The following is a 26,399-nucleotide window of genomic DNA, read 5'->3' as shown; positions in this document are numbered from 1 at the left end:
CCAACTACTTCATGCTGAGATTTCCATCATTTTGGTCAGACTGCAACCCACTAGTCCTCATTATGGCTGTCATTACAGACTTGCAGGTCATCACCTTCATTTCTCATCTAACTCCTGACTCACTGTGTCACTCTCTCCAACACTGTCATTGTGTGCCTCAAGTTAATTCCAACTCATACTCCTGCATTAATTCTTGATGATTTCAGGGTAGGTAGTAGGTAGATTGATGAATGGAGGGATGGACAGACAGACGGAGGGACGGACGGACAGATGGATGGATGGATGAATAGGTGGATGGATGATCTTTCCCATACCCTGGCCTCTCAGTTTCTCGAACTCCTCTCCTTAAATGATCTTTTCCCTCCCCACTTCTCATATCCTCACTTTCTTGTAATGCCTTAAACTTTGAAATTGCCAGTAAACTCCTTTACAATCTCAACTGCATGCAACCCACTCTGTGCTTACCACCTCCTATCTTTTCAGCTCACTCCTTCTAGCGCCCCTAATATTTCTTCCAACTCATCAGACTCTCCAATTAATTGACCCTACCTTCTCTTCATTGTTTCTTATCCCCTGATATCCTCTCTTGCCTGGGCCCCCAGTTTAAACTCAATGATCAGTCATTATGATCATTTCTTAGACACACTCTTAACTCCCTTGCCACTTATTGTTCCTTTGAACTTGCTTGGCCAACCATCAAACCAAAAACCAAACCCACTGACATCAAGTCAATTCCGATTCATAGTGACCCCATAGGAGAGAATAGAACTGCCCCATACTGTTTCCAAGGAGCAGCTGGTAGATTCAAACTGCTGACCTTTTGGTTAGCAGCCATAGCTCTTAGTCACTATGCCATCAGGGCTTCCTGGCCAACCACAGTCCTGGTTAAATCCAGCTGTTCATCATACTACACAGCTGAATGTGGATGGGTAAAACATATAACAATGCCAACCGGTCTCACTTTAAATTCATGATCATGGACCTCAAGCAGACCCTTAATGCTGGCCAGCAACCATGCTCTGTTTTTCTCATAGATATTCAGGTGGACATTTCTAGGAGTCAGCGGGTATATTAGTAAATGCTAATAATTTGGTTTTGTCCCCCACATACAGACTTTTATTTTGTAAATGAACAAAGAATAGAAAAATGAGTAACATCATTGTCTTTCCTCAAAACAGCTCTCCCATCCTCCTTCCTTGACATTCTTCTTCCTAGAGAACCTTGGCTTTCTCTTCAGCTCCGCCCTCCCCCATGTGCGCATATCTAGTCTGCCTCCGTTCAGTCTCTGTCATCACACAATGATTTTCTCCTCTCGGTTCCCATGACTACCCCCAGCTCCTGTCCTCAGGCCTCAGGCTGGGAGGAGTGCAGCACCTCCCAGCTTTCTTCGCTTTTTCCTATTCCCTCCACAAGTCTGTCCTGCACAGCCTCCAGACAACTTTCCTTCAGCTGTATTTTCAGTAGATTAGGTCCCTGCCTAAAAACCTTAGCACCAGGTCTTAACTCATCTCTCCAAACATCAGAGCTCTTGTTCGGTGTCATCCAGGACAGTAGAAGTGCAGGCTTGTTTCGTGCCCCACTTGTGTCCTTACTGGAGCAATACCACGCTCCCACTCCTGGCACTGGGCTTCCTCTCCTCTGGTGTCCCTTGTTTGCAATCCCGCTCTCATCCCCTCCACACATCAAAATCCAACTTAGCCTTTAAGGGCCTATCTTCCCTTATTACTTCAGCATTCACTGACCACTCCCTTCTCTAAACTGTCCCAAACCCTCATCTGTATTGCATAATTTTTTAAGTTAATGGTGCATTGACTAGCATTTTATGTTAACTGCTTCACCTGGGTCCTTTAGTTGTTTTTCAGTAAGATAGTAAGCTTCCTGTTGTTGTTAGTTGCCGTTTAGCTGATTCTGATTCATGGCTACACCATGTGTATAGAGTAGAACTGCTCCATAGAGTTTTCAGAAGGAGATTTCCAGGCTTGTCTTCCGAGGCATCTCTGGGTGGGTTCAAACTGTCAACCTTTTGGCAAGTAGTCGAGCACTTGACCATTTGCACCACGCAGGGATTCCTAAATGTGTGATAGGAACTCAGTAAATTCCGTATCGATTTTAAGGCCCAGTTCCTCCCTCCCCTATTTTAACATCTCTAAAATCAGGATGTATCTCACAAACAGTGGAATCTTACAACCACTGTCAGCAGGCAATAGCCATGATATAGTTTTCATTGCCTGTGCGTGTATGAACTTGCCCATACTGCATATATTGTGGCCACTTCAATCTGTTAAGCACATTATTGATACTACTGTATTTTTTCACAAATAACGTGCTTATGTAAATAACAGTCCCGCACATATAACATACATAACACACCTAGGAAAATAATGCATGAGGGGGTCGCACTGTTGGCAAACAACATGTAACACGCATGTTAGTTGTGTAAAAATGTGGTATAAATGTTGAGCTTAATTTCCATTTTAAGATATCTTCAAAAAGTTTGCACTATGATTTGATACTGAAATGAAAAGTTATCGTCTATGCAGAAATGTACCAAAACAGAGCAGCAGGGTGTAAATTTGATATCAGCAAAGCAAATATTCATTGTTGGAGGAAAGTCTGCAATTTTGTATTCCCAGCAAAGCAACAACCAGCTGCTTTATGGGACGTAAGAAATGATGACATCCACAAGTAGAAGAAGTTGTGTTATATTTTGTGAGACACAAGCAAAAGAACTGCCTTTTATGTGCTAAGTTATTCAATTAAGGGCAGGTGAATTTGCCAAATCTCTCAGAACCGATTAAATAATTTTTGAAGCAATGAGAGGCTGTTGTGACTGATTTGTATATTGCGTAGAATGATCTTGAGGTATTTTGTCACAGTTTAATTGTCATTAAAATAATGGTATATCTTACAATTGATGGCCTCTTAGATTTAACACAATAGAGGGTGTACATACTGTACTGTGTGGATTGCTTGCTTGCTTGATGATATGATGAACTTTTTTTAGACTCAATCTCATTTTATTCATTTATAGTTCAGTAAACATGAGTCACAGTTTCTTCCTCTGGCTGTATTTTTTAGCTATGACTTCGTTTAACTCTTTATGTCTTGACTAAAGGAACTGCGGTCTGAGGTAGAACTGGAAGTACTGGGAGATACAGAAGGACTCAACCTGTCATTCACAGCTATCTGCAACAATAGCATCCTCTTCCCACACCAAAAGAAATGCTCGCACATGAAGGTCGGAGACACGGTAAGTAGATGGCTGAAAAAAACATTCCAATGGGTCAGAAATTAGCTTAACGTGCCAAGTTTGGATTCTCAAAGATTTCCTAATAAATACTTTCCGTAAAGCTGATCTCCACCCTGCTTTGTTTCTCACCATGCATTTTGGTGGATTGAAGAAGCAGGTAATTAGCATTTTGTTTTTTCTTTCCAGGCTTCCTTCAACGTGACTTTGAGTATACCAAACTGTGAGAGGAAAAGCAGGCACATAGTCATAAAGCCCGTGGGGCTAGGGGACACCCTAGAAATCCATGTCAGTCCGGAATGCAACTGCGACTGTCAGAAAGAAGTGGAAGTGAACAGCTCCAAATGCCACAACGGGAACGGCTCCTTCCAGTGTGGGGTGTGTGCCTGTAACCCGGGCCACATGGGTCCTCGCTGCGAGTGTGAAGAGGACACACTGAGCACAGATTCCTGCAAGGAGGCCCCAGACCATCCCTCGTGTAGTGGAAGGGGCGACTGTTACTGCGGGCAGTGTATCTGCCACTTGTCTCCCTATGGAAACATCTATGGGCCTTACTGCCAGTGTGACAACTTCTCCTGCGTGAGGCACAAAGGGCTGCTCTGTGGAGGTAAGCTTCCTCTACATGCACCTCACAATGCTGTGTTCAAGTATCAGGAAGGTACTTTGCATGCTTTGTACCTTCCACAGTTTCCTGTGCAGAGTAGGTGCTCAGTAAGTATTTGCTGATGGACTGAGTGGGATTAGGCCTAGGGTAACTGGACCTCTTGCATGTTTTCTGACTTGGAGCAAAAGCCCTGCTGACTGAGCTTACATCTCTATTATTGTTTCCCTAAGAATAAATACCAGCTGCCGTCAGGTCAACTCCGACTCACGGGGACCCTGTGTGTGTCAGAGTGAACTGCGCTTCACAGAATTTTCGGCGGCTGAGTTTGCAGAGGACACCCTGCTGGCATAGTGATTAACCAAAAGGTTGGCAGTTCAAATCCACCAGGCGCTGCTTGGAAACCCTGTGGGGCAGTTCTACCCTATCCTATAGGGTCGCTGTGAGTCAGAATTGACTCGACGGCAACCAGTTTGGATTTTTTTGTTTTGGTTTGAGTTTTCGGAACTAGATTGCCAAGCCTTTCTTTCTTTCAAGATGTCTCTGGGAAGACTCAAACTTCCAGCCTTTTGGTCGACTCAAGGGCAACTGGTTTGTTTTTATTTTAAGAATAAATAGGTAAAAGATAGAAATGCCTTCTCTCTGGTTATCATCCAAACTCTACAAAACTGCATGTAACCTCAGCTCTATTATCTTCCAGACTTTTCTGGATCAGTCTGCTCGGTATCTAACCCTACTCTTAAATGCTCTTTTACTTCAGAAAAATAAAAAAGCTAGGCCACTAAAGGAGCATGCTGTCAAGGACAAAGGACACAAAGATGTTAAATGGACTTTCAGGGCCTTCATTCATTCCACAACTATTTATTAAGTGCCTATCATATGCCAGATACTAGGTTAGGGGTATATGTGAAGACCATTACGGAAAGAATTGCTCAGATTTTTTTTTTTTTTTTTAGAAAATGGAGAGAAATTCTAAATAGAAATATGTTTTAATATTCTTTATACATGTAAAATCACTATAGTTTGAGAATATATTACACACAACATGACTTATAAAATCATTCTGATATGTATACATATATTTAAGTATAACTTATTCAGACAAGAATTATAAATATATTAATATACTTTAAAATTACATAAATTTGTGTTACAGTTGAAATACTAACTGCTGAATTTAAGTACTAATGTCTCATTTTTCACAGTGTGTGAGCAGGCAGGTTTCCTAAGCAGAAAGCCATTATCTTTCTAGAAAGCTAAACAAGTTATGCTTTTGATCCACAGTGTCAGGAACCTATTAAACAGAGTAATTTTTAGAAACAGACTGGAGAAAAAGAAGCCTCAAAGAACTCCTAGCTTTTTGAAAACTGTCTGATTCTCTTAGAAGTCAAAGTTTCACTTCTTCATTGCTGCTGCTGTTGGTAAGAGCAGGTCCCTCTTCTGAGGCTGCCTTTTACTTTCTTTTTTTTTTTTAATAATATTTTATTGTGTTTTCAGTGAAGGTTTAGGTTCCCATTCAACAATTTCTACACAAGATTTTTAGCAGCATTGGTTACAGTCTTCACAATGCCTGAGCAGTTGCATTATTTCCATTCTGGTTGTTCCATTTGCCGCCTTTTACTTTTACTCCTTTCTAGGAAAATTTAGGACCTGTCCAGATTGAGACACAGTTCTCTCCCCTTTCACTTGGTGGTTTATTTACTGGTTTAGTGAGTACATTTCCAAACCCACATATGTCCTCTTTTTGCAAGATGTGGAGGGCGGCCCAATCTATAGGGGACAAGAAGCAAGCCAGAGGCCATGTCACCATGTCATAGAAAGAATACATTTGGCAAAATTCTAGATTGCATTTCTAATATATATTTTATAGTGAAATATGTATTCACAATATTGGAAATTACCTTTCAAAAAAATCCTAAGTGTAAACTAATAAAATATAGCAATACTATCACCACCTAGATTTCGGGCTTTAAATCTTAGATCAAAGCAATCTAGAACAGTGTAAATTCATTCAGCAACACAGTTCTTCTTGTTTGTATAATGTATACAAATGAAAACAAACTCAAAAAGAGCAGACTTGGTCTGTGCATTTTAGTTAGGAAGGTCTGACAAAATACTACTCTGCAGTGGTTGCTAAAGAAATTCCATTTAGAAAACCCAAGAATTTCTTCAGCTGAACTCAGAACACTTCACTCGGTACCAGTTTCTTTCATACTGTGGGGTACTTTGGAGTCTCTGCATTGGGTAGTTAACACATTCAGCTGCCAACCAAAAGGTTAGAGGTTCAAGTCCACCTAGAGGTGCATCGAAAGAAAGGCCTACTCCATGTCCCTACTCCATTGAAAACCCTATGGAGCACAGTTCTACTCTGACACACATTGGGTCTCCATGAGTCAGTATCAACTCAAAGGCAACTGGTTCTGGTGAAGTACACTACTATCCTCAACAATGACTGTTCTCATGAGCAATTTGGTTTTTAGTAACATCTCAAAGGATGTTACTCCATTATTAGTAACTGTTTCTTAAAATGATACAATAAAAGCAAGTGCAATTATTCAAATTCAACAAATAACTATGGAATGACTGCTATGTGCCTGGCACCGTGAACAAACTGCCTGGCATTGTGAACAGACACCCTGTCATGGCAGTGATTTGCAATAGCAGAACAAATACACTAAAACTTTATAACTCAAGCCAAGCTCACTGTTTTACAACCAATATCCTCTGCAATATGCTGCTTCTCTGAAGGGCTATTACCACAGCATTCTATGTCATGCACTTTCTTTTATCCATCTATAAGCACTCAAAAACATAGAACCCCATTGATTTTTTCATTGCCCAAATTCCATTAGTATTTTATATTTTGATTCTCAGAGATGGGAAACTCTAACAGATAAATGGAATTATGGAAAAAACTTCCTGCCATTATGTAGTTACAGTTATTGTCCATGGCATTCCAGAAAGATCTATCCTTTGGAGAAGAACCTCATAATTTTTTTTTTTCTTGATTTTTGGTTATCATCTTGCCTCTGCATGAAGCCATTACGAAGATTTTTGTTGTTGCTGCATGAGCAGATGCCTTAGATAGTTGGTTGCTTGAGGACATTAATTAGCATCTTTTGTGATCAGGGTGATAGTTCTGGAAGGCCAGCAGGAAGAAGGAAGGTGTCTGAATTCTGAAAGGAGCTTGTTGTGCTTTTGCTATGTTGGTTCTTTTCTACTCCTCCAGAAAGGCTTTTTAAAAATTTCTACCAAGTTAATCCAAAGAACACATAATAATAAATGTTGGAGAGGTTATGGAGAGAATGGAACACTTATACACTGCTGGTGGGAATGTAAAGTCGCACAACCACTTTGGAAATCGATTTGGCCTTCCTTAAAAAAACTAGAAATAGAACTACCATATGATCCTGCAATCCCACTCCTTGGAATATATCCTAGAGAAATAAGAGCCTTTATACGAACAGGTATATGCACACCCATGTTCATTGCAGCACTGTTTACAATAGCAAAAAGTTGAAAGCAACCAAGGTGCCCATCAAGGGAAAAATGGATAAATAAATTATGGCATATTCACACAATGGAATACTACACACCGATAAAGAACAATGATGACTCTGTGAAACATTTCATAACATGGAGAAATCTGGAAGACATTATGCTGAGTGAAATTAGTCAGTTGCAAAAGAACAAATATTGTATAAGACCACTATTATAAAAACTGGAGAAATAGTTTAAACAGAGAAGAAAATATTCTTTGATGGTTATGAGATGCAGGAGGGAGGGAGGGAGAGGGGTTTTCAATAATTTGATAGTAGATAAGTTTTATTTTAGGTGAAGGGAAAGACAACACACAATACAGGTCAACACAACTGGACTAAACCAAAAGCAAAGAAGTTTCGTGATTAAACTGAATGCTTCGAAGGCCAGTGTAGCAGGGGCAGGGGTTTGGGGACCATGGTTTCAGGGGACACCTAAGTCAACTGGCATGATAAATCTATTAAGAAAACATTCTGCATACCACTTCTTTGGAGAGTGGCATCTGGGGTCTTAAACATTAGCAAGCGGCCATCTAAGATGCATCAATTGGTCTCGACCTACCTGGAGCAAGGAAGAATGAAGAACACCAAAGACACAAGGTAATTATGAGTCTAAGAGACAGAAAGGACCACATAAACCAGAGACTACATCAGCCTGAGACCAGAAGAACTAGATGGTGCCCGGCCACAATCGATGACTGCCCTGACAGGGAACATACAGAGAACCCCTGCGGGAGCAGGAAAGCAGTGGGATGCAGACCCCAAATTCTCGTAAAAAGGCCAGACTTAAGGTCAGAATGGGACTAGAAGGACCCCGGAGGCCATGGTCCCCAGACCTTCTGTTAGCCCAAGACAAGAACCATTCCTGGAGCCAACTCTTCAGACAGGGATTGGACTGGAGTATAGGATGGACAATGATACTGGTGAGGAATGAGCTTCATGGATCAAGTAGACACATGAAACTGTGTTGGCATCACCTGTCTGGAGGGGATATGGGAGGGCGGAGAGGGCCAGAAGCTGCCCAAATGCACATGAGGAGAGAGAGTGGAAGGAAAGAGTGTGCTGTCTCATGAGGGGGAGGGCAATTAGGAGTGTATAACAAGGTATATATAAATTTTTGTATGAGCGACTGACTTGATTTGTAGACTTTCACTTAAAGCACAATAAAAATTAATTTAAAAAAGATAAATGGGAAATAAAGAAGGACGTGACTAGAACAATTTGCTGCATATACATAATCACAATACTATAACGCAAACAAAATTTTTGTTCTAAATTCTAAGGGATAAATTCATTCCTATTAATAAATTTACTTGTGCTTTCTCAAAAAAAAAAAAAAAAATTTCTACCAAGTAACTCCTATATACAGTGATACACTTTGGGCATTCTCAAAGCATTTGGAAGTGTTATGTTTCATTTGACAGTATTTATAAATCATACTAATTTTTTAGAATAAACTAATACAGAAATTTCTATCTATCCATGAAAGTAAGTTTCCCTTTTTACTGAGGAAGAAACAAAAAGAAATTGTAGTTTATAAGATGGCTTACATATAAGTGCTAAATTAATAGTTTGGGCCCAAATCTCTTAATTATTCTTAGCTTTGAATTGTTTTTTTTTTTTTGAATTAATTAGTTCAATTATGTATTACTTAGATTATGAAATGCAGTTTAAATATGTCTGAATGTCATAGATTCATATAAATTTCAACTCTTATCTCTCATGAGACTAGTATGTATCGTTTTAGTATATACACTGCACCTTCATTATGCACAGATTGTGTATTTACAGATTTATCTATTCACTAAAATTTATTTATAACCCCCAAAATCAAAACTCACATTGCTTTTGTGGTCATTTGTGGACAAACACAGAGCAGTGAAAAATCTGAGTCACCCAGTGCACACGTTCCCAGCTAAGGTCAAACAAGGCGACTGTCTTCTTATTTCTTGTTTCAGCTTTCATGCCAGAAACAAGTGTCCTTTTCGTGGTCTACTTAGTGCCACGTTTTTGCATTTTTGTGCTTGTCGTTGGTAATTTTGCTGTTGAAAATGAAACCTAAGTGTAGTGAAGAAATGCTGTCTAGTGACCTTAAACACAAGAAGGCCATGACGTGCGTGATGGAGAAAACACGTACACTAGGGTAAGCTTCTTTTGGGTATGAGCTATGGTGCTTTTGGCTGTGAATTCAATGTTAATGAATCAATAATATATATTAAATAAGTTGTCTTTAAACAGAAGCACACATAAAACAAGGTTGTATATTGATCACATGACAAAAATGTTGTGACCAGAGGCTTGCAACAACCTACCCCCTGTATTATCCCTAGGAGCAACAGGTCAACATTTGCTAATTCAGTGTTTGCAGCAACTGTAAGGACCATTGCAAATCTTGAGAGTCATACACACGCACACACTCATACATAATCACACACACGCATCCTTGGGTGGTGTCAATGGATAAGTGCTTGACTGCTAACCAAAAGGTTAGTTGTTTGAGTTCACCCAGAGGTTCCTTGGAAGAAAGGTTTGGTGATTTATTTCTGAAAATCGATCATTAAAAACCCTGTGGAGCATAGTTCTACTCTGAGACACATGGGGTTGCTATGGATCCAAATCAACTTGACAGCAACTTGTTTGATAGGGAGAGAGTGAAAGAGAGTCCTGGTGGCACAGTGGTTAAGAGCTCGGCTGCTAACCAAGAGGTCAGCAGTTCCAATCCACCAGCTACTCCTTGGAAATCCTATGGAGCAGTTCTACTCTGTCCTGCAGGGTTGCTATGAGTCAAAATTGACTGGATGGCAATAGGTTTTATATATACATATATATATCTCTGTCAGAATCTGGAGCAACCAGAATCCAACTTCAGGATCTTTGTGGTTATCTTCTTTGTACTGTGTTTTTTGAACAAGCTAAGTATTAAGCCAAGGCCTAGCCTACTCCATATCCTTTAATGCCCCATCAGGAATACAGAAAAATAACCACCTGTACTAGATCATGGAGCCCTAGTAGCATAGTCGGGATTGACTTGACACAACGAGGGTTTGGTTTTTTTTTGGATTTATACTAGATCATAAGTTTACGAGGGGAAACCTAGAATTCTTCCTTCTACGGTAAACATGGCAGTGTCTTGTATAAGTGGAAACCTGCTTCACTTCTGATTTCTTTTACATTTGCTCTTTGATTTTGGTAGGATTATAGGAATTTTAATATTCTGATAGATAGTTTTGCTTACAAAATATTCCTACTCGGTAGGTGTTAGGAAATATAATAACTAACACTTATATGGGGCTTATTTCTATTATGTATTTCTGTTAAGTATTATCTTAGGTACTCCTCATAACAATCCTAAGAAGTAGCTATTGATAAATCCCTCCTTATAGATGAGGAAACTGAGCCACAGAGAAGCTAAGTAACTTCCCCAACTTCACTCAGCCGAGATTCAGACCTGGAGCTTGTGGCTCTAAAATCTGTGCACTCACGCATCGCCCCACCCGCCCACTACCACTGTCCTAGAAACCTTTGGAATAATCCTGGAAGAGCAGAACTTGTGAGAAATGCTGGCCGCATATTTCTTTTTCTGAAGAAAAGCATCAGTATCAGAGTTTAAAAAGAAATGTTATTTGTTTGGAACATCAAGAGGCTATTTTAGTGTCTTGCACGTGGTAAACACACAAAAAATATTATGGAAAGGACACATGAGCTCATTATCTGAAACATTTTGTCTATCGTTTTAGAGTATTTCATATACCAACATTACGTGGCCAGATTCAAAAGAGAGTCTTCAGGATTAGATGAGATTCTTGACTTATTTACGTGCAGCAAGTGTCCACGTGCCTCCTTCTTCAACACCACTCTCATTCCCTCCTACTCTCAGGCATTCCTTCTCAGGCTCTTCTGTGAGATCCTTTCCACGGATCACGTTCGAAATGTCAATGCTCTCTGGAGCTTTGCTCACTCTACCTGGTTTTCCTGGATGAGCTTGTTCACAGCAGCTCCAACTACCACCTGTTCCCTGCTGAATCCCAAACTCTCACCCCTAATGTGTCACTAAACTTCAAGCCTATATATTCACCCTCCTAGTAGGATGTCTCACAGGCTCCTCACACTCATCAGAGGCAAAAATGAACTCATCTTCTTCCCCACCCAAAGTCTCTTCTCCTTCTCCATTTTAGAGCCATGTATTTATTCAACAAATATTCATCAAGCACTATCCTGTGCCAGGCACTGGGGATACAGCAGTGACCATAAGCTGCTGCCATTCCAGGTCCACTTAGCTGTCCAAGCTGGTCACTTGGGAGGATTCCATCTCTCTCTCTCTTCCCCTCACCCTCCACCCTGGTAGCCATCACACCCACGCCCTGAGCCTTCCATCCCTGAACTGCGTACTCTTTTCTGTCCATTCCCACTGCCCTGCCCTACTTCAGGGTCTCCTATCTACTTGAATCTACTACCGCCAAGAACCTCCAAATTGGTTTTCCTGTCTCCAGTTTGGCCTTCCTCTAATTTACCTTCTCTTCTTATGCCAGGATTTTTCTAGACATTTATTTATCTGATTATGCCTGTCCCTACTTAAAATCCCATGGCTTTCAGAATAAAAGTTTTTACGTTAGCCCATAAGGCTTTTCATGATCTGATTTCTGACTTTTTGTGGACCTTTCACCTTCCCTTCCTGCCAGACCCCATATGTACCTTTGGGCCTATCCATAAGAAATAACTATGATTATTTACACAGGTCACGTGATTACACACTTCCATGCTTTACCAATTTTTTTTTCCTTTCCTTGAAATGCACATAGGCCTCTACTTCCAGCTGTCTTCTATCTTTATCTCCCAAATTCAGTTCAAGCATCACTTCCTCAGAACTTCCCCAAATCTACAGTCTAATTTAGAAACACTTCCCCTGTATGCATAGCACCTATCACATTGTATTATAGCTTTTAAATGATGATTTATTTGCCTGTTTTTTACACTAGACTATAAACTCAGCAATCTGGCTTTATTTAATTTTGTGTCCTTGTGCTTAATACATCTTTGCACATGATAGATGTTCAATTATAGCTTGTGAAATAAATGAGATGCCTGTGGAACATGTAACTGGTGAATGCAAAGCTAGGACTTTCACACGTTATGTCATCTAATCTTGACCACAACTGTTGAAAATAGGTTTTTTTATTCCCTTTATTTTATAGACGAGGTTTCAAGACTAATCGAGTGATATAGAGGTAGGATATTAATGTAGGTCTGCCCAGCAAGTCTTCCCTATGGCACCGTAATTCACTAAAACATACATATCAAAAACAAACAAACAAACAAAATACCAAACCTGTTGCTAGCAAGTTGATTTCAACTCATAGTGACCCTATAGGACAGAGTAGAACTGCCCCACAGAGTTTCCAGGGAGCACCTGGTGGATTCAAACTGCCAGCCTTTTGGTCAGCAGCCAAGCTCTTAATCACTGTGCCACCAGGGCTCTCTAATACATGCATACATATATGTACATATGCATACATAAAAAAAAGAAAAAAACCAGTGCTGTTGTCCGACTCTTAGTGACCCTATAGGACAGGGTAGAACTGCCCCACAGGGTTTCCGAGGAGCACCTGGCAGATTTAAACTGCCGACCCTTTGGTTAGCAGCCCTAGCACTTAACCACTACGCCACTAGGGGTTCCTATGCATACATATACACACATATATACACACATTGTTGTTGCATGCTGCCATGTCGATTCCGACTCTCAAATAGTTATTATAGGCTTTCTGGATTATTTTCATTTGGTCATAAATTTTGTTTGCTGTAGCCTCAGGTCATCAAGTTAGTCTTCAATTAAGAGACAAGATTGATAAAGTCATGTTCAGCAAAATACTTTTCGTAAAGCTTATCTACACTCACCCAAAAACACACGTACACGCACTCACTATTATCATCTTTTCTTCAGTCTTTCTGATGGCGTGTAAAGGCAAAGAAAAAAATGACGGCTCCCAAAATCCACCAGTGGTCTTGGCCATAAGGAGCAGGAGTGTTTTGTCTTGCAGATAACGGCGACTGTGACTGTGGCGAGTGCGTGTGCAGGAGCGGCTGGACGGGGGAGTACTGTAACTGCACCACCAGCACAGACTCATGTGTCTCTGAAGACGGGGTGCTCTGCAGTGGGCGAGGGGACTGCGTCTGTGGCAAGTGTGTGTGCACGAACCCCGGAGCCTCAGGGCCCGCCTGTGAACGATGTCCTACCTGTGGGGACCCCTGTAATTCTAAACGGTAACATCTCCATGTTCTTCAGTCCCTTTTGTCACTAGTTTTCACTTCAAAATTATAAAGCCATTTTATAAACTCAGACCACAGATTATTTTTGCTGTGGCTGGCTTTCCAAGCATCCATTAAAACACACAAACTCACAGGGCCCCCGTGAGCCTCAGCCTGGAACATCAGCTTCTCATTTGCCTCTCTCCCCATCCTGATTCTCCAGGCCCACATTGTCACATTTCTGAGAAAGTCTATCATGGGGGAAAACCCTGGTGGAGTATTGGTTAAGTGCTAGGGCTGCTAACCAAAGGGTCAGCAGTTTGAATCCGCCAGAAGCTCCTTTGAAACTCTATGGGGCAGTTCTACTCTGTCCTGTGAGTTGGAATTGACTTGACAGCACTGGGTTTGGTTTTTTTTTTTTCTATCATGGATGGGAAAGTTGAGCTGATGTCCCACACTGATAGCATCAGGTTGACTCTGGGTTACAATAGCAGTCACACATAAGGAATGCCCTGGAAGTAGACTGACTACACCCAAGGGAAACAAATAAGCTTCTTTCTTATCTAGAAGTTTTTAGCCTGACCTCTTACTGATTCTTTCCTATCTATAGACTCATGGGAGCAAAGAGGCAGAAAGATGGTCTTGGCTTACAATGCCCTCCCTCTGTTTTTACCACTCTTTGATGCTTCTCTTTGGTTGTCATTATACACAGCTATTGTATATTGTATTTTCTTTTATACCACGTAGACAACAACGAAAACACATTTTCCAGTTTTCCAATAAGAACCTATGTCTCTGATTGGCAGCTAGCTTCGTAATGAAATTGGGGAAAATTTGTAGGTCAAGTCAAGCAACTTTCCAAATTGGCTGTGTTATGAGATTACATTGTTATGTAATGTGTTTGCCATGTAGCAAATAGGGTTAAGCAGTTCATATTTTCATTAATACTGAAACATAAAAAGGTGACATTTGCATTTCTGATATAAACAGAGTGAGAAAATCATCATTCACTCAGTGGTTACGTAGCATTCAAGTGTCAAAACTTTTCTGTCACTGTAACCTGGCAAACTAAGACATATGCCCAGAGAAGGTGTGGGGACATGGTTAGAATTATTTGAACAGAATTCATCATAAAATGTCCTTTCAAGATTTGTTTCTTCTATTTTTTTTTTTTAATTTTATCTTCCATGTAAACTCGATTCCATCTTAGATCTGATTTATGAAATACAAAATTAACAATCAAGGAGTGTGAATTTGGGGAATCAAATAGAATGATCTTCTTGGTGTTTATGTTAATTTTGAGATAAGTCCATTCTTACATCTATTCACTCATGCATTCATTTATCCAATGGGTATTGACAGAGCTCTGGTGGCATAGTGGTTAAGCGTTCAGCTGCTAACCGAGACGCTGACAGTTGAAACCCACCAGGGGTTCTGCGGGAGAAAGATGTGGCAGTCTGCTCCCATAAAGACTGATGCATTGACACTGAGTGGATTCCTACTCCTAGGGTTTCCAAGGAGTGTCTGGTGGATTCAAATTGCTGACCTTTTGGCTAGCAGCCCTGCTCTTAACCACTGTGCCACGAGAGCTCCCTATAAAGATTACAGCCTTGCAAACCCTATGTGGTAGTTCTGCTCTGTCCTATAAGGTTACTATGAGTCAAAATCAACTCAACAGCAGCGGGTTTGGTTTGGATTGGTGTGGAGTATTTACGCTATGCCAGGAATCATGTTAGACCATAGGCTTGCAGTGATGACTGAAGCACACAGTTCCTGACTTTATAGGTACTGAGAGTCTAGTGTGAAAGACAGACGTTTAACAAGGTAATTACGGTGATATCTGGTCTGACAGTTACAATAGGGGGTATAGAGGGTGCTATAGTGGTGGTGTAGTGGTTACAAGCTACAGCTGCTAACCCCCTCCCCCAAAAAAGTCGGCTGTTCGAATCCACAAGGCACTCCTTCGAAACTCTATGGGGCAGTTCTACTCTGTCGTTTAAGGTCGCTATGAGTCGGAATTGACTCGATGGCAGTGGGTTTATAGTGCCTGGAAGCCCCAGTGGCACAGTGGTTAGGTGCTACAGCTGTTAACCAAAAGGTCAGTAGTTTTAATCCAGTAGCTGCTCCTCGGAAGCCCTATGGGGCAGTTCTACTCTACCCTGTAGGGTCGCTATGGGTTGGAATCGACTCAACAGTAACAGGTTTGGTTTGGTTTGGTTTTTGGTTATAGGGCCCTGAGGGGAGCCCTGGTGGCACAGTGGACAAGTGTTTGGCTGCTAACCAGAAGGTCGGCAGTTCGAACTCACTGTGTGGGAGAAAAGATGTGGCAGTCAGCTTCCATAAGGGTTACAGTCTTGGAAACCCTATGGGGTAGTTCTACTCAGTCCTATAGGGTTGCTACGAGTCAGAATCCACTCAAAGGCAATTGGTATAGGACCCTGAAGAATTCCTGCTGGCACAGTTGTTAAAGCACTGGGCTGTTAATCAAAAGGTTAGTGATTCACACCCACCAGGCACTCTGTGGAAGAAAGATATGTCATTCTGCTTCCATAAAGATGACAGTCTTGGAAACTCCATATAGCAGGTCTACTCTGTCCTATAGGGTGGCTATGAGTCAAAATCTACTCAACAGCAATGGGTATAGGGCTCTGAGGAGTCCCTCGGTGGCATCAAGTGTTAACCACTTGACTACTAGGTGAAGGGCTAGGGTTTCCAACCCACCCAAAGATGCCTCAGAAGACAGGCCTGGCAATCTGCTTCCAAAAGGTTGCAGCCTTGAAAACCCTATGGAGTAGTGCTTCTCTGCACACATGGGGTTGCCATACATTGGAATCAACTCAAAGGCAGCTAACAACATAGGGCCCTGAGTGGTGTAAGTGGTTAACAATCAGCTGCTAACCAAAAGGTTGATGGTTTGAACCCATCCAATGCCACCTTGGAAGACAGGCCTAGTGACCTGCTTCCATAAAGATTACAGCAAAGAAAAGCCTGTGAAGTACAGTTCTACCCTGTAACACATGGGATCCTCATGAGTTGGAATCAACTCTACAGCAGCAGGCTTGGATTGTTTGTTTTATAGAAGTATATTGGAGAGAACAGCTCTGCCAAACTAGCTGGTGCAGCCATCAGTGATGATGCATAAAGGGGTAAAGGGCCTTAGTGTTTCTACCATCTCCACCAACCCCGTGCAAAGCCATTCCAAATAAACACACAATCTAGGTAAATGCATATTCTTGTCCTCTGTTCCCACCCCCAAGGAGATTGCTGTTCCCAAGCCCTTCCTGTAGAAGAATTCTGAGCCTTCCACTGCAAGGGAACTAAGTGATGAAAGGACTGGAGAAGGCTTGCCTGAGGAAGTGCAGTTTCAGCGGAGACTTGATGAGGGGAGGGTGTGTCACGAGCACTCCGAAGGGTGTCCATCCCCATGGCCAGAGTGAGAGGGAGGCAGCTGGGTGTGTCCACCTTAAGAAAAATTCTGCTGTTTAGGGTTATTTGTAAAGTGACTTTCAGCAAAAGATTAATTTGGGGTCCACATTTTACTTTTTGTTATTTTTATTATTCATTTTTTATTAAAAAGCCTGCATTAATGCAGATCTAGGCTGGGATCATCAACTTTTCAAAATACCACCACCACGGCTTGGACTCACACAAAAGCATTACCAAAAACTGAATTTTTAAAATAATCTTTTATGACATATATGAACATCAACAGTCATTCCTGGAATTCTTGTTAAAATGTAGACCATTCCTGTAACGAAATTCTAGTTTCTGATCATATTTTAGCAGTGTAAACTTGCGACAGGAAAAAAGTAAAAAGAAAACACAGCTAAACCAAAAACAGTTTTTCACTCATCTAATCAAAAACAGTCATTACAGATAAATGGGTAAGTAGTTATTATCAAGGCTGGTTCAGGGAACATATACAGCAATTACTGAGTGAAATTCAAAATAAAGCCTTTTAATCTAAGACATCACCCAACCATCTTTCTAAAAATAACAAAAGGCAATGACACCTATGAGACGCTCTTATAGCACAGCCCACAATGACAGCATTAAAGCAGTATCCCAGCCTGCGTATCCGTTGTCCACCAACATGAACTGATAAACTCTGTTGAATAATGTTCACAGGAGCTGTTTTGAATGCCACTTGTCTGCAGATGGCCAGTCCCAAGAAGAATGTGTTGACAAATGCAAACTAGCTGGTTCGACCATCAGTGAAGGAGAAGGTTTCTACTTGTCTTAAATTGCTTTCATTTATTTTACATAGTTCCTGAGAGACAAAAAAAAAAAACCTTGTCGAAGTTTGTAACAGGGCTTTAGCTCACCTGACATTAGTTTTTAAGAGTAAATTTCATAAGGCTAACACTTGATGCTTTGGAGTACAATTTAAACTCATGGCTGTTCTATCTGACTTCAGCTCTGTTGCCAAGTTCACCTCTGCTTAACAAATAGAGACTTCCAGAATACTGAATTTTTTCAGCTAGAAAGGAAGAAAGTTGAAGAAATAGCTAAGTGTTTAAGCCCTAAACCTGGAATCATCCTCTATGATCTGATTGCCTTATTTCAAGATAGGACCAAAAAATATAGAGAGATGACAGATTGGATGGACGGACGGACGGAAGGTTGGATGGATGGATAGGTAGCTAGGTAGATAGCTAGATAGCTAGCCAGATAGCTAGATAGATGATAGATAGATATGATAGACAGGTAGATAAGTAGATAAGCAGATCGATAGATACAATAGCTATGACAGGATAGGATAGAAAGATAGAAATATACATATATATAGCCATATACATATATATATACATCTCAGATACTGGGCAGCTTCTGTGGCTAGCGGCCAGTTTCTGTGCCTGGCAGTTTAGCAGCTAGGGGCCATTCTCCCTCCCATTCCTCCATATGTTTTTACTCCCAACCTTCCAAACACGAGCATTGCGTGGTCATCCTCAATTCCCTGCTGTCCCACCCCCAAAATACAAGTAGGGCATGTTATCTTTAACTGCTAAGCAAACTCTGCTCCTGTTTTTATCTGTCGTTTTAAACTTAATTACTTAAAATCTGATTCTTTCTAATGGTAAAATGTCGTCTCAAATATTAAAATAGATTGTATCTTAGCTGGAAAGACCATTTAAAACATAATTTGTGAACTTTAAAACAAAGACGATGACTGGCTCTTCCTGAAGGGCCCATCTGGATGTTTTTCTCTAACCACAAACTCTCTGCATTTTCATGCTGCTCAGGTAGAATTGCTGCCTAACAGCAGGCATTAGAGATGCAGCCAAGACGTCTCTCAGGCGAACTGAAATAATCAAGACAATAATTTATGTTGCTCTAGGATATGTATCTTGGATAGATGGAATTGGAATACAAAAATTAATCCATTTCCAAAATGGAATAAGTTAGTGACATTTATATTGTTTTTAAAATTATTTACATTGTTTCAAAATTGAGATTTCTGACTGTGCACAGTTGAGTAATCCTATTGGAAGGGCATGGTTACTGCTCGTAAAACCCCTAGTCTATGCTTTTCTGCCGCTCACAGTGAATATGCCACATGGCAGTAAATTGGACAAGACGGTGTGTACTTTAAGACCGAAGGTAAGATGTATTAAAAGCACTAAGTGAGGTGGTATTTGAGGCCTGTCCACATTAGTAACTAATACAAGTCTTGCTATGTTCTCTGAGTTCATCGCACAGCAAACAGCTGGGATATTTCCCAGGCATTTCTGAGAAACGAGTAAAAATTGCGGAAAATGCCCTGCAAATTATCAGAATTCAATTCCTTAGAAACAGGAGACATCTAACGGGCTGAGGGAAAAAAAGGGCTAAATCCTTTTTTGGAAACATGTAAATCATGATGCATGAGCAATGGAGCTTGCTTTGTTTAAGTATACAGTTTTCTGAGTATATCTTAAATGCTTGAATTTGAAAAGCGAGACTAGGTCTCAGGTAGCATTTAAAATGTTCACATTTTCTTTTTATGTAATTGACTAAATCATTTTCAAAATGAGGGACACGACTATTTTTATCTCATAAATTGAGAATAATACTTAGATGACTAATACCATTTAAATTACTAATCCGGATGAATTAGAGAGAAAAATATATTTTTCAGCCTGTGAATTGAAAGTCATTTTTCTAATGAGTCTTTTTATAAACCCTATTTGGAAGTTACTTGCCCAGTTATGCTACTGATCACACCACCTTGAAATCAGCACAACATATTTGCTCTTCTGCAGGGCTTTTAGCAACTCGCCCTTCCACAAACAAAGACATGGAGGGTAAAATAGTTAAACAATCATAACTTAAAAGTCTGTATAAACGTTTCCTCGCTCAGCTGTTTTTCAGCTCAGCTGTGGTGTCTTGTGTGACACATCTCATGATATGTGGTTTAACCTTATTCGTTCTGTTTTACTGAAAAAGTCCTGTTTTTCATTTAATTCATGGACTCAGCATAGTTACTCAAAGTGGGTCCTGTGGAATGGTAGTTCTGAAAGTGTTAAATGGGAAAGCAAAAAAAAAAAAAAAAACACCCATTGTCATATGAATTTTGGAAATGGGAAAGTGAGGGTTTGTTTTTGTTTTGTTTTGTTTTTTCTTTACAGAACTTCCGAAAGTTGTTATGCACCTTAAATTAAATGTACACTGAGAATCTTCAAGAAAGGCAAGGGGAAGAATTAGAAAGGATTCTCAAATTTATTTGACCTCAGAATGCTTTTTTTTTTTTGGTCTGGAGAAACCGTTTCCTTTGTGAACTGCTGACTTGGCCCCGGAGCTGAGGTCTCAAGCACATGGTTATCTTGATGCAATAGTGCAGAAGTTTTCTATTGTCCACATCGTTTTTAGACCTTCCTAGACCCCGGCCACCTCACCCCCATTCTCACATTTCTTCCTTCTCTCAGTATGATTTCGTGGAATGCCTGAGATCTTATTTTCAATGTATTATTCCAGAACAGCCCTGCTGGCAGTCACAACAGTGGGTAAAAAAGGATGGTTCAATTTTTTATGAACAACAAAAGAAAAACTTAGCAGCTAATTACGCAAATCTGCAGCCCAAGCTGGGCCCTTTCCTTGCACATTCAATAATACCATTTCAGTACCCAAACACTACAAAACAGGCTGCATCTAGAGTTGTAACATTAATAAAAAGGAGTGGTGAAGTAATTAAAGCAAGACGGGAGTCATGACTCAAAGGTCATATTAGCAGTTCCATTAAAACTTAAATAATCCTGGCTGAGTAAATTAAGCCCCCCTCTGCTTCACTGCAGCTCTTTAAGAGAAAATAGAAAAGCAGGATTAATATTACATCTGAAAGGAGTATTATAAGCAGTCCACATATTTTCTACCTGACAATCAAATGTTCCATTAAGGATATTCAAGAGGAACAGAGTGGGTGTGCACTACCAGCTCTGTCATAGAGAGAGAGGGGAAGAAAAACACTCCAACAAGAAAAAGCATATTCCCAAGGCCTTCATGAATCCTAGTTAACTGGAATGGTGGGGCAGGAGGCGATGTCGTGAAGGCCATCTAAAAACGACCCAAAGTATGAATTATATATGCAGTGTCATTGCTGTCAAACATAAGAAATAATACAAATTTCAAGTAATGGAAAAATAATACAAAAATCAAGTGTTCTCCAGAGGTTCCCAAACCTCTTAATCAGAATCACTTTATAAAAATACTTATTAAACAACTCATTAAAAACACAAGTTCCTCTTCATACCACTGACCTCTTGAATCAGAGTACCCAGGGGTAGATCCCCAGAATCTGTGTATTGGCTCCCAGGTCAATTAAATGATCATAAATATTTGGGAATGACCAGATGAGAATGATTTCTAACTAGAATTCCAAATATTACTGTGTAAATGGATGCTTCTAATGGGTTCACCCAGAAGGAAGGCCTGGCGATCTACTTCTGGGGGGTCACAGGTGAAAGATCTTCTGAAAGTTTCCGTTGAAAACCCTATGGAGAGAAGTTCTACTCTTAAACACTTGGGGTTGCCATGAGTTGGAACTGACTCCACAGAAACTTTTTTTTTTGGTTAATGAGCTCAAAAATTGTTCATTTAAATCTTTCATTATAAATCTTATTTATACTGCTAAATGTTTTACGAGTCCCTTTTTCCACAGGTAATACAAGGCATATTTCTTACAGACTGTCACGAGCTTTTTATCTTATGTATTAAATGCAAATTTAATCTTATATGTTAAACGCAAATACAACTTAATATTTCTTTCTATGACCATAGTATTTTTGTACCAAAAGTAGCCTATTATTTAATTTTTCTTTGTTAGAAAAGAAACACATGTGTTTGTTAGAGGAACACATGCAAACTCTGTTTTGTTAAAACCTTCTTTATTTATTCACCCTTAATCTAATTAGAGAGGTTATAGGCCTAGCAAGTGTATGTCCAAGGTTATCTGGGACAGTCCTAATTTTAATACTCTGACCCCATTACACTATATTAGATCATATGTCTTAAAATTTCAGGTTAAGAACAAATGATCATTCTAATTACAGGTTTCTGAAAAACAGAGTATGTACCAATATTATTAATTTAAGAAGTCTTCAACTTAGAAATTAGGAGAACTGTTAAGAAAATGCTACATAATTTTGGCATAGGAGCTGAACCACTAGAATTTCTAATAAAGAGTGTTGGTATCTCAGATTGACCACGTTAACTTCATTTCCACTTTCTGTCATGAGATTCAATTTTTGCCTCTTGAATAAGCTCAACAAGAAAATTTTTCTATTCAGGAAAGATTTGAGGAAAATTGGATTATGTTTTTTAAAAATTTAAGAAACGGACTGTAATGAATGGTAGGCAAACTCTCATTCTGAGTTCACTTTAATCTGGGTTTTATTTTTATTCCGTGGTGCCTGAGCTACATAGTAGTTTAATATCAGTTTCCCGATAATAATTTCTATTTACCATTGTGACAATACATGACCAGAAATCTTGCATGTACCATTGTAGAAAAGACCCCTTTAAAAGTATCAGTATCAGTTTGGGTGTTGTCTCTTTCTGAAATGTAATCTAGGCGCCCTCCCAGATGCTCTCAGAAAACATATGGGCGTGCGCCACCACCCCCCCCCCCCCCCCCCGCCCTTTATAGTAATCAGGGCCATTCTATTCCCAGGGCAGCTGCTGGGACCTGCCTTAAAGTACTTTCACTCTTTTGAAATCCTGTCCTCATCAGTTTGATAGGTGCATTTGATGGTCAGTCCTGATTGACCACACCTGGGACTGTTCTCCTGGAACATGCATAAAAACTCAAACCTCACTATGTGGGAAAAATTCTATGCCTTTTCTATTCCTGTTCCACAATGTTGAAAATCCCCATATGCATATTAAAAGGTAGTGCAACTTTGCTTTAAAAATAATCTCTGTTGGAATCTCATTTAACCTAGTGAATGACTCCTTTATCTGCAGATTTCTCAAAGGAGAGTTCTGTTTCCTGCTCTCTGCAAGGAGAAAATGACTGTCTCATTACATTCCTAATAACTACAGATAACGAGGGGAAAACCATCATTCACAGCATCAACGCGAAAGGTGGGTGGTTCGTTTTCCATTGTCAATGGCAAGTGATACTACACAGGAAAAGAGAAAACAATTGGAAAGCCCTTTCGTGTAGCTTGTCAGGAAAGACATTTCCAATTTTTGATGGAGTACCTCTTTCTCAAGCATTGAGAAAAAAAAAAGCCAAAAAACCAAACCCGTTGCTGTCAAGTGGATTCTGACTCATAGCAACCCTATAGAACAGAGCAGAACTAACCTGGAGGGTTTCCAAGGAGTGGCTGGTGGATTTGAACTGCTGACCTTTTAGTTAGCAGCGGAGCTCTTAACCACGGCACCACCAGGGCTCCACCTGTTAAAAGGTTTGATATTTTCCAACATCTCTAAATAAGACCAGATAACATCTCCCATCAACTCATCTTGGCTGATGAACTGTAGAAAGGTGGCCCAATTAAACGAAATGCAAGCAAAAGGATTATCTTTAGGAAAGGCTATCAAGGAGAAGCACAGCAGTTAAAGAGTCTTGAATCCCGCAGACCTAACTTCAAATCCTGCTTCACCATTTAATAGCCATTTGACATTCTTGAAGATACTTGCCTTTTGGAGTCTCTGTTTCTTCATTTGTTAAATGGGGAAAACGATAATACTTTCTTCTAGGAGTTGACTGAAGGATTAAGTGGAATAATGCCTGTAAAACATGGCAGTGCATAGCCTACAATGCTGGTCATTACATGATAAAGCTGAATCAGAAAAGACAATCACCAAGTGAGGAAGGATGTGATCTGTAAAGGATGTCAAAGAGCTGATTGCCTCTGCAAATTTTCATCCATGCCGCCTCATGAAGTCTGCTTGGGACTCAGGAATCCTCAAATAAAAATCCATCTCATATTTAGGGAAAAGGAGAGATAAGTTTATATTAGGCAGAGAAGAAAATAGTGATGAAGATAGTTTTATTTAGAAGTCAAATTTAAGTTGGCGTCAGACTCACCTGAGGTACTTGTTTTTAAAAAAAAGAAAAAAAAAAAAACCTACATTCTAAGTCAGTAGACCCAATGTGTGGTCCAGGACTCTACATTTTATAAACTACCCCAAGTGACTGTTTATACAGATGGTCTCAAAACCTCCCTTTGAGCGTCTCTGCCCTGACAGCTTTGGCTGCTTTCTTAGATACAGTTGCCTCGCCTTTTCCGCCCCTTCCGTGATGTGTTCTTTAAACCTTTCCTGGGAAAATGACAGATACAATAAATCAGACCTCAGCAGATCTTGTCAGTAACCTCCTACTCCCCCAAAAAGCTTAGATCCTAAATTCTGTCCCAGACAATAGGAGCAAGGCAGATGCATTAGACAGGTGTGTTTTGGTGTGTATGCTTGGGCATCAATGTGCTGATAAAATATTGGGTCCTGAATTTGAAACCAAGGGTATCAAATTGGTAACTCTTAAAGGTGTAAAATGGAACCCTGGTGGTGTAGTGGTTAAGTGCTATGGCTGCTAACCAAAAGGTCAGCAGTTTGAATGTACCAGATGCTCCTTGGAAACCCTATGGGGCAGTTCTACTCTGCCCTGTAGGGTCACTGTGAGTCAGAATCAACTTGACAGCAACAGGTTTTGGTTTTGGGTGGTTTTAAGGGTGCAAAATATAAGGAGCGCGAAAACCAAAGCAATACTAAGGTAACCAAAAAGACGTATAAACCAACCAAGAAAATATGTTGTTCTTCAAGTTGATCCCGACTCATAGCGACCCTATGAGAACAGAATGAAACTCTGCCTGGTCCTGGGCCATCCTCACAATCATTGCTGTGTTTGAGCACATTTTTGCAGACACTGTGTCAGTCCATCTCAATGAAGGTCTTCTCCTTTTTCACTGACCCTCTACTTTACCAAGCTTGATGTCCTTCTCCAGGAACTGGTCCCTCCTGCTAACATGTCCAAAGTACGTGAGACATAGTCTTGACATCCTCGCTTCTAAGGAACATTCTGGCTGTACTTCTAAGACAGATTTGTTCCTTCTTCTAGCAGTCCAGAGTATATTCAATATTCTTCACCAGCACCATAATTCAAATGCACCAATTCTTCTTTGGTTTTCCTTATTCACCGTCCAGCTTTCACATGCATATGAGGCGATTGAAAATACCACAGCTTGGGTCAGGTGCACCTCAGTCCTCAAAGAGACATCTTGGCTTTTTAAATATCACATTGCAGAGCCTGAGGACCAGGGTGAGGAAGAGGTCAGCACAATACAAAAAACTCAAGGATGATTGTGAATGGGGCCTTGAAGCTTAGTGGTTGGAGTGCACCTGGAGACTTGCTCTTGAAAATTCTCATGTAAATCGACTTCTTTGAAATGCATATATATATATATATAATGTATCATTTAAGGAAATATACAGCAACTCTGCTGTACAAGGAGCAATTGTAATACTGAAAAAAAAAAGACCTCATCGTTATCTGTCTTATAAAGTCAAATTCTTCAACTACACCCACTGTTCGTGACTGATAGTGGCTTTATCAAGTTACCTTGGAATCAAAGCTGTTTCTTATAATATTGATTTTATTGGAAAAATTTGTTTCAAACAACAAAAACAAACTTGTTGGTTTGATTTTTTTTCAGCGAAGCATGCCTGCCTTTGACTGGTAAATGCCACTTCTTTACCGAGCTGTTGTTTTTATTCTTCCACACAGTTCTGGTGGCACATCAGCATGTAGTCCTTCAGAGCACACTCAGATACCCTGACATCTTTTTATTATCCTTATGCTTTTGTCTTGGAGCCCTGGTGCCACAGTGGTTAAGAGCTTGGCTGCTAACAAAAAGGTCGGGGCAGTTCGAGTCCACCAACCACTCCTTGGAAACCCTATGGGGCAGTTCTACCCTATCCTATAGAAAAATGTATCCTATAGGGTCTCTACTAATTGGAATCAACTTGTTGGCAACAGGTTAGGTTTGTGTTTGATTTTTGGTTTTTTATGCTTTTGTCTTACGAAATCACCTCCTTGAGGTTTAATAGGAGTCACTTGACAGATCTAATGATGCTTCTTTTCCCACAAAAGTTAACATTCCTGAGTAGGCCTGGAGATTGTCTCCCAGAAGTCTTTAGCTTCCCCCTCACACAGCTTTAAGACCAGAGAATTCCAAGGTTGGCCAGTTGGAAACAAGGTGGAAAACACACAAAATGAGAAATGGGGAGGGCAAGGGGATGGTTAATGATTCCCAGGGTCCTCCAAGAAAACTAAAAAGGAACCATGCAG

At 40.3% G+C, this 26,399-nt stretch overlaps 1 protein-coding gene across 3 annotated transcripts in view; it reads left to right on the top strand.

Moving 5' to 3' along the window:
* The window catches only part of ITGB6 (integrin subunit beta 6), an 85,075-nt gene that overhangs the window by 46,224 nt on the left and 12,452 nt on the right, over positions 1-26,399 (top strand). For all 3 annotated transcript variants that reach the window (XM_049887288.1, XM_049887286.1, XM_049887287.1), the window contains 5 exons: positions 3,116-3,250; positions 3,437-3,854; positions 13,426-13,648; positions 17,762-17,859; positions 23,072-23,191. In XM_049887288.1, the coding sequence (XP_049743245.1) occupies positions 3,116-3,250; positions 3,437-3,854; positions 13,426-13,648; positions 17,762-17,859; positions 23,072-23,191 (994 nt within the window). The remainder of the gene's footprint in view (positions 1-3,115; positions 3,251-3,436; positions 3,855-13,425; positions 13,649-17,761; positions 17,860-23,071; positions 23,192-26,399) is intronic.

The sequence above is a fragment of the Elephas maximus genome, chromosome 6, assembly GCF_024166365.1.
Source record: "Elephas maximus indicus isolate mEleMax1 chromosome 6, mEleMax1 primary haplotype, whole genome shotgun sequence".
In the NCBI taxonomy this organism is placed as follows: domain Eukaryota; kingdom Metazoa; phylum Chordata; class Mammalia; order Proboscidea; family Elephantidae; genus Elephas; species Elephas maximus.
The sequence above is the reverse complement of the archived record's forward strand: the minus strand, read 5'-3'. Positions and strand labels throughout refer to the sequence as shown.